This window comes from Salvelinus alpinus, chromosome 3, assembly GCF_045679555.1.
Source record: "Salvelinus alpinus chromosome 3, SLU_Salpinus.1, whole genome shotgun sequence".
NCBI classification, from domain to species: domain Eukaryota; kingdom Metazoa; phylum Chordata; class Actinopteri; order Salmoniformes; family Salmonidae; genus Salvelinus; species Salvelinus alpinus.
The window spans coordinates 16,893,977-16,911,422 of record NC_092088.1 but is presented as its reverse complement, the minus strand read 5'-3'; the positions used below and the strand labels follow the sequence as shown (position 1 = coordinate 16,911,422).

At 42.3% G+C, this 17,446-nt stretch overlaps 2 protein-coding genes across 7 annotated transcripts in view; one reads left to right on the top strand and one right to left on the bottom strand.

The window, feature by feature from the left end:
* Window positions 1-6,902, top strand: part of plce1 (phospholipase C, epsilon 1) — a 78,118-nt gene extending 71,216 nt beyond the window's left edge. For 5 of the 6 annotated variants that reach the window (XM_071391701.1, XM_071391703.1, XM_071391702.1 and 2 more), the window contains 8 exons: window positions 823-1,084; window positions 1,381-1,499; window positions 1,676-1,804; window positions 1,905-2,102; window positions 2,342-2,512; window positions 2,748-2,960; window positions 3,363-3,471; window positions 4,169-6,902. In XM_071391701.1, coding sequence (XP_071247802.1) covers window positions 823-1,084; window positions 1,381-1,499; window positions 1,676-1,804; window positions 1,905-2,102; window positions 2,342-2,512; window positions 2,748-2,960; window positions 3,363-3,471; window positions 4,169-4,317 — 1,350 coding nt within the window. In that variant the 3' untranslated portion in view covers window positions 4,318-6,902. Of the gene's footprint in view, window positions 1-822; window positions 1,085-1,380; window positions 1,500-1,675; window positions 1,805-1,904; window positions 2,103-2,341; window positions 2,513-2,747; window positions 2,961-3,362; window positions 3,572-4,168 lie in introns of all 6 variants that reach the window. The other variant, XM_071391705.1, reaches the window with a different exon arrangement.
* A 1,669-nt stretch (window positions 6,903-8,571) lies between these two features.
* LOC139570133 (nucleolar complex protein 3 homolog) lies at window positions 8,572-17,440 on the bottom strand. The gene is given in 9 exon segments (XM_071391707.1): window positions 8,572-10,231; window positions 12,449-12,624; window positions 13,132-13,375; window positions 13,547-13,711; window positions 14,005-14,030; window positions 14,233-14,396; window positions 15,621-15,741; window positions 15,965-16,167; window positions 17,285-17,440. Coding segments are annotated over 9 exon segments (1,191 nt in total). The 5' UTR covers window positions 17,356-17,440; the 3' UTR covers window positions 8,572-10,210.
* Between the last annotated feature and the right edge of the window lie 6 nt (window positions 17,441-17,446).

Sequence of the window (17,446 nt, the reverse complement as noted above, 5' to 3'; positions counted from 1 at the left end):
ATTAAATAGTCAAAAGTTTAGTATTTAGATCAATTTTCAGTTTGTTTTGGTTGTGTTTTGGATTATAGTTTGTCCAATAGGAATTGACTGGACGTGGATATATGGATGGGACTGTACATGGACGCATGTGTACACACACACACACACACACACACACACACACACACACACACACACACACACACACACACACACACACACACACACACACACACACACACACACACACACACACACACACACACACACACACACACACACACACACACAGTGCTCTGGGAGTACACACACAATCTCTCCCCCTCTAGGGATGCCCAGACACTCAACCCAACAAAAACTACAATGTAGCCAAACACACTTCAATATGACCTACATACTGGTTTCTCCCACTAACTACCCTCCTGGGTATAAACACACACTTACCCAAAGCACTCCCATCGGCTCTTCAGCATGGCTTTGATGGTTTATTAGACCTATTTGCACCAAATATCTGATTTGTCTAGTTGACAGACAGGGACGCCACCCAATAAATCTTTTGCAATAGCGAAGGGTAAAATACTAGTTATGTTTAATTTCTCATCCAGAGTGACTAACAGGCGCAATTAGGGCACATCGACAGATTTTTCACCTAGTCAGCTCAGGGATTCAAACCAGCGACCTTTCGGGTTCCTGGCCCAACGCGCTTAACAACTAGGCTGACAGAAGTATTATAAAGTACGAAGTAAATAAGTCATGTAATGCCATGTATCTGTATTATAGTGTTTTGAGATTATTAAATTCTCTTTTGACATGAAGTAAAGATGTCCTCCCCCTCTCTGTCAGATTGTGTCGGGGCAGAACGTGTGCCCTGCCAACAGCGCGGGCAGCCCCTGTGTGGAGGTGGACGTGCTGGGCATGCCCGTGGACTGCTGCCACTTCCGCACCAAGCCCATCCACCGCAACACGCTCAACCCCATGTGGTCAGAGCACTTCCTGTTCCACGTGCACTTTGAGGACGCCTGCTTCCTGCGCATCGCTGTGGTTGAGAATAACAGCTCTCAAACCACCGCTCAAAGGACGCTGCCTCTACGGGCCCTCAAACCAGGTGAGGAAGAGGAGGGAAGGGGTGGAGAGGAAAAGAGGAGGAAGAAAGTGATTCATTTAAACTTCTGTTTTCACTTTAAATATTCCTGACAAATGTTCTCAAGCGACAGCATGAAACCTATCAATAGGCTATTTGTCCACACGCTATGTAGCAACACGCTACTGTATTTATCAACATGCTATGTTGCAACACACTATGTACAGAGTTGGCTAGCAGCTATAGCATGACATGTGGCCAGGTTAATACACTTCTACTCCCTGTTGTTAATGTCTGTGGTTGGTTGTGTGTTGTTCCAGGCTACAGACACATCCAGTTGAGGACGCAGCACAACGAGCCCCTGGAGGTGTCCAGTCTGTTCGTCTACAGCCGCAGAGTAGAGGAGAGCCCCACCGGCACAGCCCTGCCTGCTGCTATGGTAACACACGCTCACACCCCACTAGGGAAGGAACATCTAGGGATTACTTAGATTTTTTTTGTAGCTCGTCGAACAGCATCCGATGATCTAATTAGCTAGCAACCTTAAAGTGCATGTAAGGACTGTGTAAAATACTCTGTCGTATCTATCTGTACGTAACACTGTATCCCTGGCAGCTGTTCAGTTCTGAGGAGCGGAGGACAGCCCAGCAGCACCAGGTGACAGTCCATGGTGTCCCAGGTCCAGAGCCTTTCACTGTGGTGTCTGTGAAGCAGCAGACCACCGTCAGACAGCTACTGGACGCGGTCAGTCCCAGCCCGCCCACCCACAGACTGACGCATGCCCACACACACCTGCCACACTCTGTTCATAGTGGCTCATGGATTTCCCCTCTCCCGACTTTAGTTACCGACGTCCACAGAAGGTGCCGGGGAGTACTTCCTGTGTGAGGAGAAGGTGCCTCTGGCGAAGGAGCGCAGTGACAGTAAGAGGTGTCCTCAGCAGCGCCCCCTAGCCTCCGAGGAGGAGATCGTCAGGGTGGTCAACAGCTGGCAGCCTGAAGAGGGATATGTGGGCAGAATCTACCTTAAAACCAAGGAAGAGGTGCTACTTTTTTAATCAACACTGTTCTAGAGTCAAGATATTTTTATGAGAAATAGGTCAAGCCCATTAATTTTCAAACAAATCGTGTATTCTTTTGTTCTATACAATTGTTATGAATTTCTTCATGTTCTAAGGTCCCCCTCTTGTGGACATGTTCTAAATTACACACTACTTTACTTTCAAACAGGGGAAAGTCTCAATAACGAAACATTTTGAGTAATGAAATGTTGTGTTGGCAGAACCTGAACTATAAGAACAGAGTGGTGGAGAGAGTGGAGGAGGGCGTGGAGAGGGTGGTAGCAGGGGAGGACGACACCTTCTTCGTTCAGGTGCACGACGTGTCCCCAGAACAACCTCACACAGTCATCAAAGCCCCTCGATACAGCACGGCGCAGGACATCATCCAGCAGGTGAGGAAGAGGAGGTGGCGCTGCACATTAAAAACAGGAATCACAGGAGACTGGCTTTTATATGCAATTTTCTGACATCAATTCATGCACTAAACCGGTGTATGCGATCCAGAACAAGTGAAACCTACAGATACGCATGAATGAATGAACTGTTGACCGCTGATATGAAATGGCTTTGGACTGACAGGAAATGGTCGTTGTTAAGAAAACTATCTTTCCTCGGTCTCCTTTACAGACGCTGAGCAAAGCCAAGTACTCTCTGAGCATTCTGAGCAACACTAACCCCAGTGACTATGTGTTGGTGGAGGAGGTGTCGAAGGAGGCCAGCAGTAAGAAGTCTTCTCAAGCTAAGCCCTTCCAGAGGGTCCTCCTGGACCAGGAGTGTGTCTACGAGGTCCAGGGGCGCTGGAGGGGCACAGGGAAGTTCCTCCTCAAGCTCAAAGAACAGGTACACAGGTTTGGAGGGAAGGAATGAACTGTGACAGTGTGTACCGTAGTCCATTATGGACACGTGTGTGTGTGTGTGTGTGTGTGTGTGTGTGTGTGTGTGTGTGTGTGTGTGTGTGTGTGTGTGTGTGTGTGTGTGTGTGTGTGTGTGTGTGTGTGTGTGTGTGTGTGTGTGTGTATATATGTATATGTATTAGTGTATATCTCTACTAATTGTAGAGAAATGACTCAGGGCTGAATCTGAACTTGAAAATAAGCACGTAATAACTCAAACTTTTGTGTAAATTATACAATTATGCCAATGTTTGAGATACTCACGCATCAGCTCAAGTTCATATGAGCAGCAATAATCATTCTCGCTCTTATCAGGTATAACACTGACTGTTGGTGTGTGTGTACTCAGATGGCCCGTGAGGACAAGAGGAAGGGCATCTCGTTTGCCAGCGAGCTGAAGAAGCTGACGTGTCGCAGCCGGAGCATCCCGGCCCCAGCCGCCCAGGAGAGCAGTCACAGTAAGGATGAAAACTGCAGGGCAGCATGCAATGTGCCTCTGACTGAGACCCGTGAGTGAGAGACGTTCGGTCGGCAGTGTGTGCATAGAGTCCCCAGAAGGTATGGAAGTCCCTACAGTTTCCTGTTGTCTTTACAGCTAGGGCTTGTCCTGTAGGCTTGACCACCTTCTTCGTGTCTTCCATAGTTTTCTTTCTTCAATTCCTTAACTTCTGACATCTTCCTTTGTTTATACAATGCCATATATTTAATGAGATACTTCATCACCTCACTAATTAGCATAAACGTGTCACCCAGGGACCAGTAAGGGCATGATTTACGGCTGTTGGGTTGCTGTGTTTAACCAGGCTGTGGAGTCTCAACGGGTTTATAGATATGAGGTGTGGTTAAGTGTGAGTGTAATATTCTACACCGGAATGCAATAAAACTAGCACCACTCCATAACATGTCTAAAGAATCTATTTCTCTCTGCAGTGTTTTGCATCTTGGCTACAATGTGCTTTATTTCAATACTGTTTGTGTGTTATTACATCTACAGATACACAGTAATACTGTATGTTTGCGTGGACAATGACATGGGCAATTGTGTATTGCATCATGCATCTGAAGTCTTTTCTACTATACACAGAGTGTATGTCTGTGTAGTCCTGTTGTCCATGTCTTCTCTCTAACCCCTGACTTCCGTCTCTCCCTTCGCAGGGTCTCTCTCTGCAGGACTCAAGGCCTGGGTGATGGAGGGCCGGGCTGAGGCAGAGAGGCTCCTCCTGGGGGGCGGGGCCCACACTGGCTATGTGACCCCTTCTACTTGGTCCCTCCCTCTGCTGAGGAACTGGAAGATCCACAAATGAAGCTAGGTCCCCTCCACCACCCTAGAGAGCACCTGTGTTCCTGAACACACCATGATGAGTTGAGTTACTCCCTCCCATGAGTGAAGAGCTTCCCCCAGAAAGTCCCACCCTGACTGGCTGGTTGATTTGGAATGGCGGCTTCAAGTGAAGGAAGACCTCGTCATCTACAGGGTCGTTAGCCGTCCCCCCTCTACCTGGGTTGTATTCATTTTGCAACGGAAAATTAAACAAATGTTTCTTACTGGACAAGTTTAGGTAGTCCCTCTGGTTTTCAGTTTTCTTCCGTTTGATGCCCAATGAATACACCCTTAAAGTGACGCCCAGGGACGAGGTAGCAATGTTGAGGGGACAGATACTGGATGTAGCAGCCAGCCTAACCCGGTTCAGCCTGGTTTCTTTGAGAATGAATACCCACAGCTGAGTCATGCCCTTACTGTAGGCTGGTGTTGAATGGCTGCATTGAATCCAGACAGCGTATGTAGTTGTGGTGCGGGAGGCAGCTATAACTGCGGCTCGCTGCCTTTCTCCTGCTAAGAATGAGGACATTGTGAATGTGGCCAACAAGCTGGCTTGTTGTATGATTCCCTTTGTGCCCCAGTTTTCACAGTACTGTAATTTCTAACACATAGTTGTGTATTTGAAGATGTTCAGTGTTTTGCACGTGGTTGTTTTGCTGTTACGCTCAGTACTTGCTCTCTCTACTTTGAGAGTGAGTCATTGTATGATATGAAGTTGAGGTCACCTTGAATGGATTTCCACCTAAATGTGATTTTTGGGTTTCAAATTCAAACTTTTCATCAGGTCAAAGTTGAGAACCACCATCACCTCTTGAATGTCAAACGCAAGAGAGCTTTTCGATTCCCCAGATATAATTATTTTCGTAAAACATAAAAATCTCAAGTGTAGTTTGAATGTAATGTTATTGATTTCTTTCTATTGGAGCACACATAACTAGCATAACAAGGTCAGTACAGGGTTTTAGAGTTTTCTGATATTCTTCCCAATTTATTGATTGGCATATTGATTGCAGACCCTCAGCATTATCTAGTAACATTTGTTTGAATTGTTTGTTGATGAAATTGATTAAAGTAGTAAACTGTAGTCTACTAATGGCGCTCGTCAATCTGGATTGCTGAAGCGTTAGATTGCAAGATCGAAATTGAAACGTCCTTTCGCTAACACGTGAACATTGCCTTTTTAAATTTCAGTCACGCTGATCTTCCGCGATACGGATTGACTAGAACCCTCAAGTGTTTTAACCTATGTCCATTTCAATCAGTTGTCAGAAACTTTGTTTAATTGGGGCCATGTTGTTTCCGTCCTTTGTTTGGACTGTGGATCACTGTGTGTGAGACATGTATAACAAAGTCATTGTTTGTAGTTTTTCCAACTTAGTATATGTTCATGTTTTAAACTATGAAGGTTTGGCATTTTCTAATTCATTCTTTATGTTGTACTTTGTGTGTGTATCTTGTCTGATCGTTGGTACTGCCCAGATGTCCACTTCCTCAGGGCATTACAGATCTAGATCCATATTTCAGCCTCTCCCCTGGGTCCATACAATCTCACAGCAGGCAAAAGGATGGGCTTTCATGCAGCCTCTGTATGAGATCTGTAGATGATACAGTACTTAAATGTCCAATATCAACAAATTAGCAACCAATCAACTACAACTTTTCACCATGACAATATTATGGAAAAAGTATCAACAGACTGCATTATAACTATAATTTTTTACCGCGGTTTTTCTTTTGGTATGTTTTGTCACCCAAGGGACCTTTTTATTTTGAAAAAAGATATTGTTTTAATTTGACTTGGTTGACTATGGCCGCTGGCTCTTCATTCAGTTTTGAGTAATCGAATACAAAAGTAATTTGACCTTATGAGGATTGTAATGCCGATGACATTTGGCTGACAATGTAATAGCAAACTACCATCTCTTCCCTGTTTGCTTTTGAAGGGGTCAAATTTCTTTCTCTTAACATTTAGACCCGAGTTGTAATATAACATGAATATTGTTGTCGAGATGTTTGTATATTATATTTATTTGATTGTGTATCCCTGGTTGGTTCTTTCCTTTATTAGTTTGTGTACAAAGCTCTTATCGAGTTTTTCCTGCAAGTAGAAAAAATATTTGAATTGTCTTAATTTATTTGAAGGTGTAGAGGAAAAATGCTTTCACTGCTGTGACTAACTTTATATTTGTAATTGAAATATGTACTTAACATGGAGGCTTTAATATATAGCTAGTATTAGTCATTCTGCTGCACACTGTTTGTGTGCTTTATCCTTTTCATGTAATGTTTATTAACGTTAATGCTGAACATTTAACGTTTGTCAAGTTGTGTCAAGCGCACACCGTTATGGTAAATTTGATTTCAGCGACTTAACAATTCTGCATATCAGAGTTGAATTATGGAAGACATTTCCACATTTATGTTTTTAGCTCTTGGAGTCTCTCCCCCATGATGAATGTCATAGTAACGTGTTCACTTCATGTGATGTGACCGTCAGTGGACTACTGTCTTAATTACTTGGACTATTAATTGTTCTATATTATGACCACAATAAATACATTAGTCATATTTCATGTTTGGATTACTTGGTCTAGTAAAAGGCATAAACTGACGCACACCCCAAAAATGTTTTGTAGAGGAGCTGATTATTGGAGAGTAAACTATAAAGTTGTACACTATGCTCCCAAACATTTTAGTGGGTATAGCAACCTACAGTGCTGTCAAAGTATTCACACCTTGACTTTTACATTTGGTTACAGCCTGGATTTATAATTGATTATTTTGTCACTGGCCTACACACAATACCCCATAATGTCAAAATGGAATGTTGTTTTTTCCCAACATTTTTACAAATAAAATGAAAAGTTTAAATGTATTGTGTCAAGTATTCAACCCCTTAAGTTCAAGAGTAAACAATTTCTTAAGTCACAAGTTGCATGGACTCTGTGTGCAATAGTGTTTAACATGAGTTTTGAATGACTACCTCATCTCTACTCAACACGTACAATTATCTGTAAAGTCCCTCAGTTGAGCAGTGAATTTCAACCACAAAGGCCAAGGAGGTTTACTAATGCCTCAATGGGCACCTATTGGTAGATGGGTAAAAGACATTGAATATCCCATTGCGCATGATGAAGTTATTCATTGCTTTGGATGGTGTATCAATACACCCAGTCACTACAAAGATACAGGCATCCTTCCTAACTCAGTTGCCGGAGAGGAAGGAAACCACTCAGGGATTTCACCGTGAGGCCAATGGTGAGTTTAATGGATGGCTGTGATGGCAGAAAACTGAGGATGCATCAACATTGTAGTTACTCCACAATACTAACCTAATTGACAGTGACAAGTCTGTACAGAATAAAAATATTCCAAAACATGCATCCTGTTTGCAACAAGGCACTAAAGTAATACTGCAAAAAAATGTGGCAAAGCAATTTCTCTTGAATAAAGTAATGTTGCAGCCACCGCATAGTGGTGGCTGCATCATGTTATGGGTATGCTTGTAATCATTACGGACTGGGGAGTTTTTCAGGAAGAAAAATTAACAGAATGGAGCTAAGCAAAGGCAAAATCCTACAGGAAAATTTGGTTCAGTCTGCTTTCCACCAGACACTGGGAGATTAATTTACCTTTCAGCAGGACAATAACCTAAAACGAGGCCAAATCTACTGGAGTTCATTACCAAGAAGACAGTGAATGTTCTGGAGTGGCCAAGTTAGTTGACTTAAATCTATGGCAAGAATTAAAAATGATTGTCTAGCAATGATCAACAACCAATTGAGTTAAGAATTTTGAAAATTATAAATGGGCAAATATTGTACAATCCAGCTGTTAAAAGCTCTTAGAGACTTACCCAGAAAGACTCAGAGCTGTTATCGCTGTCAAAGGTGATTCTAACATGTATTGACTCAAGGGTGTGAATACATCTGCATTTCATTTTCAATACATTTGCTAACATTTCTAAAAACGTGTTTTCACTTTGTCATTATGGGGTATTGTGTGTAGATTGGTGAGAAGAAAACAAATATTTAATCCATTTTGAATTGAGGCTGTAACACAAAATGTGGAATAAGTCAAGGGCTATGAATACTTTCTGAATGCACTGTATAACCATGAAATGTTTGGGTGCATAATTAGTGTGCAACTTTCTTTCTGTGAATACATTACTCTATGAGATTGAGGTTTATAAAGGGGTGTACAGGATTGTAGGGAAATGAGTAATCAATGGGGCAGGTGGCTTAACGCAACATTACTTTAATGTTCTCCGACACTTAACTGTGTCAAATGTTTTTTGTATATTCTCAGGTGTCAAAAATGTCTGAACATCAGCAAAGAGAATGATTAAAAAGCAATGTCAAACAGAAACCAGTTTACTGTTGATTGTTATTTTACAGTCCATTTAGATCAAATACAGGCAAAGGAAAGGGGGGGGGGGTTCCGGTTGGGTGTGAAGTGTTATGGGCTGAAATCCAGCGACGTAGGATCCTCTTCCTCCGTTGAGAGAACACGATCAATCTGCTGCTTCAATTTATCATCCAACAGGGCTTCGCCTATCGTGAAATAATCCTGGGACAGACAATGCAGAGGTAGGAGACAGACAACTCACTTAAAGGAAATTTCTGCATCATACCGGGATGATTTCTGTATTTTGAAAGTTACATATCTTGAAAACTTGATTGCTGACAAGCAAAACATTTTGGGACTATATCAACAATGGACTAATTTTGGGTGGAGTATTCCTTTAAGTGGGTCCTAATAACATTGTGGAATATATATATATTTTTTTCACCTTTATTTAACTAGGTAGGCCAGTTGAGAACAAGTTCTCATTTACAACTGCGACCTGGCCAAGATAAAGCAAAGCAGTGCGACACAAACAACAGAGTTACACATGGGATAAACAGTCAATAACACAATAGAAAAATATATGTACAGTGTGTGCAAATGTAGAATAGTAGGGAGGTAATAAATAGGCCATGGAGGTGAAATAATTACAATTTAGCATTAACACTGGAGTGATAGATGTGCAGATGATGATGTGCAAGTAGAGATACTGGGGTGCAAAAGAGCAAGAGGATAAATAACAATATGGGGATGAGGTTGTTGGGTGTGCTACAGGTTGTGTACAGTGATCGGTAAGCTGCTCTTTCCCGATAGGTCAGATCCTAGAGGGAGAAAAGCCATTAGCCAATCATATGAGATGATGTCAATAGTACTTGGATGTAAATGGTAGAGGATTTGTACTACCCACCCCTGATTGGATAAGATGTTGGAGAACATTCAACAAGTCATCAAAGAACTCCAGGTTAATTAGATGAGCAAACGTTCAGAGAAGAAAGGTTGCCGGGTACCAGTTAAAACAAATGAATGGAAGTATACTGTATATGGAGGCAGTCTAGTGCCTAAAATAAGGGGTTAAATAACTGGAAAAAATAAATACAAATAGTTTCCTGATCTTTCTTATATCTCTCAGATAGAGGACAGAAACTTCAGAACAAACTTCCTTTAGAAGCTGTTTCTCCATGTACGACGTTGAAGTTGTTACTCAATTAGTTTCTATGGGCGAATAGGCCAAATTCAATGTTTCATCAAATATGATACATGGATAAACATACCTTAAGGGGTACTAAAATTCAAAATCAAATAGCTAAATGATCCTTGGTATGAGCATCGTAAAACAATTCCATATGTTAGCCTAGTAGAACCCCTCCTCCCCTTAACGATCAAACACAGGTAGACAGGCAGACAGGTGCTTGGGCTACTGACCTTTGCATCCTAGACAGATTCTTCTTTTTGTCTTTGTAGTTCATCAACTTCATTTTGGGAGCTGTGTCGTCTGTGTCTTTCTTCACCTCTACTTCCTTTATCCTCAGCTAGAGGAGAACCTTCAGCAGCTGTAGGGTAAAGTGAACCAGACGAATTTCGATAAGAGACATGTCGTCAAAAAGTCTTCAAACTCAACGTTTTGCCGGTAAATAGTACCTCAGGTCTGACGTCGTAGTTCCTGCTCTTGACCAGTTTGGAGATCACTTTGACTGTCCCTAGTGATGCCTGGCCCTGTTTGTCCTGTTTCAACAGCTTCTTGACAGCTTCACAGCACATATCAGACACTTGCACAATAAGAAACTCAGTCAGTACAGTCAAGAGACCCCTAATCCCCTGTGGACAGAAGCATGTAACATAAAATGGTAGTAGCGTCTGTCAACAGACTGTGGGAATCAACAACTAATGAGGAACTTTGTTCCGGGTCAGCTGCTTTTCCGTCACTGATCATTTTTGACAAATCACGATTTCGCAGTTGGTTGTATCTTTCGAATATCGGATGGGAAGGGGACATTTGGCCTATGTACTTGCCACAAACTTGCAAAGAGTTTCTGTTTAGCGGGTGGATAAGTCGCGTTAGTACCTTTCTCTTAACATCTCCCGCCAGAACTTAAATGAGCATCTGAGGCAATTATGCAAGATTTCAGTTCTGGGTTACCGATATTAACACAACCCTAATACAGACAAGACAAAACCATCCCCAACACATCACAAGATAAAATCATATACCTATTCAATTTCATAGGTAGTACCCCTTTACCCTCGTACCACTAATAAACACCTAAATTGGACCGTAGTGGCTGTAGAGTAACATGCTATACACGTCATGACGTCAGAGCTCTGGATCTGTTCACAGCTCTGTACGGGTTTTGATTGACAGCTGCTCTGAATTTGAGCACCGCACGTGACAAGAAGTTTCCCCCATCCGTCCAGGGAATTGGGCAACTTTTGCAAAAAAAATTGTTGTCTCAATGAGTTAATGCTTTAAAATAAGATGACTCTGTATTTTGAGCGATAAGACGTTGAGGATTATAATAAAGACCTCTTTGATGTCATACAAGCAACCTAAACACCCGTGAGTCCAAATGTGCACGTCACATTTCCATATCATAAACCTCATGTCATATACAATATTAACGTCCATGATCACTGTTTGATGTACAATTATAAGATGACATGGCGTCATACCCTAGGTGGTTCTGGACTGAAGGAGCCTATATGTTTGTTTAGTGTGAAGAAAACGCACCGGGGCACACCAACCTGAATGCACTCATGACTTCTTTCTATGTGCACCACAATTACCATCTGTTTCTCTGAATTGCCTTGTGAAAGCATAACACTGTCAGAAAGGTATTTTATAACTTAGCTAGTCATGTTGGCAATACAAGCTTTCAAATCATGCCCACCTGACCCAGACTGAGAGTTATAACAGACCGTTAACGTGACAAAAACATAATGATTCAAGAAGCCTGAACAGATATAATATTTGAGTAAAACAATCATTTCAAACCTTGATTACATTTAGGTACATTGTCTTGCGTAGGGTGCCGTCTTTCAGATGGGACGTTAAAATGGGTGTCCTGACTCTCTGTGCTCATTCAAAATTCCATGGCGCTTATTGTAAGAGTAGGGGTTTTCACCCCGGTGTCATGGCTAAATTCCCAACCTGGCCACATTCCATCATGGCCGCCTAATCACCCCCCTCATTCCTTATTGGAAAATATCACTCCCCACCTCTCCACCTGATAGCTGATGTGTGGTGAGAGTTCTGGCATAAAAAAGGCCGCTGTGCATCACTGAGTTGGGTGCAGCTCATTGATGGGGGATGAGGTGAGTTTCCCCCTACCTCAGTTGGTAGAAAAGTGCTATATAAATCCAATCAATTATCATAAATTATTATTATACGATCACGTCTCTCTATTATGCGTGAGAATACTTGGGAACAGATTTCCAAAATGTAAATCACTTGGAGCTGATTTCCTTGTGTTTTACAGTCTTTTATGCCAAACAAAATTTAAACAAAAAACATTTTCTTAATTTTTGCTCAGAAAACATGGGGGGCCAACTTACACCACCCGTAGGCCAGGTGGGGAACCCTGATATAGTCCAATTTAGCCCTATCAATGTAGGCAAATTTCCACAAGTGTAAAGCTACAACTCCATATAGCTACCTCCATGTCTCTGCATAACCACACTGTATAATGTTATAGTGAATGTCATGCGACAAGATTTTTGAATGTCCTAATATGGGGTTCTGGGGACCCATCCAACCCTTACTCCAGACTCACCCTCTTGATGGGGTCGTTCATCAAAGGCACCATCATGATGATGATGTTGTTGTGGAAGTTGAAGTGTGGCAGGGCCACCAGCAGCTCACAGATGCAGCGGATGGCCACCTCAGCCAGGCCCTTATAGGACTGCAGAGACAGCGCCTCGCTGCGCTTTCTCTTCTTCTGCTTCCAGTCTACAGGGCAGGGCGTTCCCACAGCAAATCGTTACAACCAACAGCAGCCAGTCATTAATATCAACCAGTCATAACAAGCACAACAATAAGTCACAACAAGTCATTAATATCAACCAGTCACAACAAGTCATTAATATCAACCAGTCACAACAAGTCATTAATATCAACCAGTCACAACAAGTCATTAATATCAACCAGTCACAATATGTCATTAATATCAACCAGTCACAATACGTCATTAATATCAACCAGTCACAAGTCATTAATATCAACCAGTCACAATAAGTCATTAATATCAACCAGTCACAACAAGTCATTAATATCAACCAGTCACAACAAGTCATTAATATCAACCAGTCATAACAAGCCATTAATATCAACCAGTCACAACAAGTCATCAATATCAACCAGTCATAACAAGTCATTAATACCAACCAGTCATAACAAGTCATTAATATCAATAGATAAAAAGAAAAGTAGGTTTGGCGTGAGAGTGTGTCCATGTACCTTTGGCTGCCTGCTCCAGGTTCTCCAGGTAGAACTTGTACTGGCTCACCAAGCCGTCCTCAAACTCCCTCAACTGCTGTGTCTCTTTCTTCACTTTTAAGGCTTTCTCTATCAGGGGTCTTATCCTGTATGAGGGGACGATGTCCTTGAAGACCTCCATCAGAGAGACCATGACCAGCTTTCTGACGGCCATGTAGGGGTTGGTCTCCATCAGCATGGATCGCAGCTGTTGCAGCTTCTTGATCTGAACACAGACAGACAGTGATTTCATACAGAAACCATCAAGGAGAACCAAACAAAATATTTCCCAAGTCCCCTTCTATTTGCTATGAGATTATTGGTCTATGTGACATAAGATAATACTTTAAATTTTGCTATGGGGACAAGGAAGTAACAGTAGCCCGAGCAGCCTTACGTTGATGGTGGGTTCTGAGAGGATGTCTGATCCTAGACTGGCGATGCGTAGCATCCTGTCTGTCAGCTTCTGTGTGCGGAGCTTTAGCTGCTCCTGAGGGGTCAGGGCCGGCCCGGTCACAGCCTCATCCTCTTTGGACACACATCAGGGTTGATTTCATTACACCTTGCAACGGAAACCGTTTAGCGTTTGAGAACCAAAACGGAAGCAAACAAAACGGGGCAGGACCTATCTGAATTTGTCCAATAGAAACTTTCATTTCTGTTTGCCGTGAACCGTTTCTGTTCTAACAGAAATGGCGTAATGAATAGACCCCAGCAACATCAGAGAGAAGCACCTTCTCTACTGACCAGGACTGGGCTACCAATAGTTGGTCTAACAACACATTCTACACAGAGAGGATGGCTGACTCAAGCCAAGAAGGGGTTCATGGGCTCCAAGCCAGTCGGGGCATCTGCTTCCTCCTCAGCTTTTTGGGGTTCAACTGAAAGAGACAAAACCATAAAACCAATTTGGATCAACAGAGTTGTAAATTCTAAAACGTTTTAACAATATTTACAATTGAGTCATTGGGCAGACACTCTTATCCAGAGTGACTTACAGTTAGTACAATATGACTTTGGTAGAAATAGACATTTTCAGATGAAGATGTACAAGGGAAACACACATTTGAATCATGATCCCACCAGGTTTCTCCATGCTCTGAGAGAAGAGGCCTCTGATCTTGTCTTTGATTGGCAGGAGGTGAATGACCTCCTTCTCTTCTGTTAGCTGCATCTTTCTGGGCATCTTCTCATAACTCTCTGGCCCCTGCTGCTCCCCCTTGTGCTTTTTGGCATGCACTGGACCACTGTAGGTATTCAAGTAGAAACAAGTAAGGTTAAGTGAGAAGATAAGTTACAGACACGTTGCTATGGTAACTGTCAAAGTAATGGAAACTCTTCAGTAAATGGGGCATACAAAGTATATTGAAAGCAGGTGCTTCCACACAGGTGTAGTTCCTGAGTTAATTAAGCAATTAACATCCCATCATGCTTTGAGGTGGGCACGGTTATTCGAATATCAGAACGGACGTTAGTATTCGATTACTTGGGAGAGTATTCATTTTAATTAAAATATCTATGTGACATTGCTACATAGAATACAAGGATAGACCATTACATTTCAAATGTTAATAAAAACAACAGGAGTTTTTATGAGCGAGCCCCTTAAAAAAAGACAACAGGCTGATGTTTCGTATGAATGGAGTTGTTGTAGACAAGGATGCCTCAAAATAGCTTTGCCTCTTCAGCTAGCTAGTTAACTAGCTTCTTTACCATGATATGATGCAGTCAAGACAGGCACTACCAGATGGTATGATAGATAACCTATTGCAGCAACAAGTTTGTTTAACTTGCACAAGTTGGTCTCTCTCTCCATTGCTCTCTCTCTCTCTCCATTGAAGTTTCCCCCAAAAAATGTTTTACTTTCAAACATATTCAGACAATCCAGATATCCAAAAACCTCATGTTTAGGGACATGTATAAAAATGCTGGGCAGGCCATTATTTTGGATACCATGGCTATGCCCCCATAGGATGTCAAAGCCCCCATCCACAGGGTACGAGTGGTTGATGAGCATGAAAACGATGTAAACCACATGCCATGGCTGTCTCAGTCAGCAGATCTCAACTCAATTGAACACTTATGGGAGATTCTGGAGTGGTGCCTGAGACTGTGTTTTCCACCACCATCAATAAAACACCAAGTGATAGAATTTCTCATGGAAGAATGGTGTTGCATCCCTCCAATAGAGTTCCAGACACTTGTAGAATCTATGCCAAGGTGCATTGAGGCTGTTCTGGCTTGTGGTGGCCCAACGCCCTGTTAAGACACTATGTTGGTGTTTCCTATATTTTGGCAGTTACCTATAGCCATACATTTCAACATGTGTGCACTTTGCTATGCTCTACTTGTTGTTGGGATGTACATGAAATGAATAGACAGATGGTACATCACACCATAACACTACAAAGAAATCCTAACAGTCTAAATACAGTATGGACTGTGTCATTTCCCCCATCGTTTGTCATTACCTCGATGACGGGTCTCTGGTGAGGAAGGAGGCTTTCTGAGCCATGGCTTTAATCTGCTCCAGGCCATCTTCATCCATCATGTCAATTGGCAGGGACTCCACAAACTCCTCCTCTTCATCCTCTGGAACAGACGCCAGACAGGGACATGTATTTAACGCCACCAAACAGGACTCACACATACAAAATATGATGATGATAACTTTACATAAATTAGGGAATTATTTCAGTGCCATAGTGTGGAACGGTGCATTGTAAACAGTGCATCGTTCATCTTGAGTGCTAGATGTCAGGGTCTAGATATTAGGGTATACTACTGTATGGATGGGTTGTCATGCTGCACACACCTGGCCTCTTCTTGTAGAGCTCCAGGCGGAGGGGAGACTTCAAGGCGGCATCTTTGATAGCTGCCCGGAGCTTCTTCTGCTCCTTGCGGTGTTTCTTGTCGGTGCTCTCCTTGAACTGACGGTTCTTCAGCTTGTAGTCAAGCTTCACGTTGCTCGTCTTCAGCAGCCTGCGAAAGCTCGACTTCCTCTTTTTTGCTCTTTGGCTGTTGATGACAAAAGGTCGTCAGTGCTTTGTTTTCAAAAGAACAACTTGGGTGATGAATTGGGATTGAATAGTCACTCGCTACAGTAGTGTGTTGTGAAATCTGTTGTGAAAATATTGCAATGTTTTTCAAATTGTATAACTGCCTTGGTTTTGCTGGACCCCATGAAGAGTTACCATGCACCTGCAGCTAATGGGGATTGTTAGTAAAACGTTTATTGGAGACAGGAGAACAAGTGGAGACATAGGACGAGGTGGATAATTTTATAATAAGGCCGTTTTATTCAAGTGTAAAGATATCAGGCAAAAGCGTGCACGGCTCCTTTCTGTCTGATTCTTATGAAATCGTCGGAGAAGAGACCGCTCTACACAGTACATACAGATTATATAGACAACTAGCAAAGTAGGTTGATCTTGAAGTCTGGCCTTCCGATTGGTCGATCTGGGTCGTGGGTAATCCTGTTCGGCCTGATGTCGACGTCTCCATTGGCCCTTTCCACAGTTCATTGTCTTATAGTCTCATCCTTGAGCATAATGTATATGCCTCTGTTTTAACAGAGTCCTATTCATGGGGGAGGGTTGAGTATGTGGGTCTGTGGTTACTTAACAAGGTACAAAAGTGGGGGTATAGTGGGGGATGGGTGGATGTTGTGCCAAGTTATAGCTTATGTTGAGAAGTGGTTAAAACAAGTTACCAGTATCTTATACAATTTCTTACAGGATCCATAATAAATACAGTAGCTGAATGTATGGCAGCAGATAGCCTAGTGGTCAGAGCATTGGGCCAGTAGATGAAATGTTGCTAGTTCTAATCCCCGTTGCCGACAAGGTAAAAATCTGTCGTTCTGCCCCTGAACAAGGCAGTTAACCCACTGTTCCCAGGCCGTCATTGTAAATAAGAATTTGTTCTTAACTGACTTGCCTAGTTAAATAAAACAAAAATGTCTAACAACGATTTCGGATTATTAGTATAATGGTGAGTAACATTACATTAGTAGACAAAATGTTCAGTGAAAATTAAAGCCATTGACTGCTGAGAAACTGCACATCCATCTGCTTAGCTACTAGTAAAGATTGGCAAGTTATCTTGCGATACATCTATAACAAGAGGTACTTACCGGAGCCATCGTAAAGGACTTATTTTAAAAAGATGGGGTGCCTGTTTGAATCGATATAAAATAACTAGCATAAAGTTGACTAATATAATATAAACTGGAAAACGTTGTCACACGTATTTATTTTCTACTAGCTAGGCGTAGGTGAAGACCATTGAAGTAAAC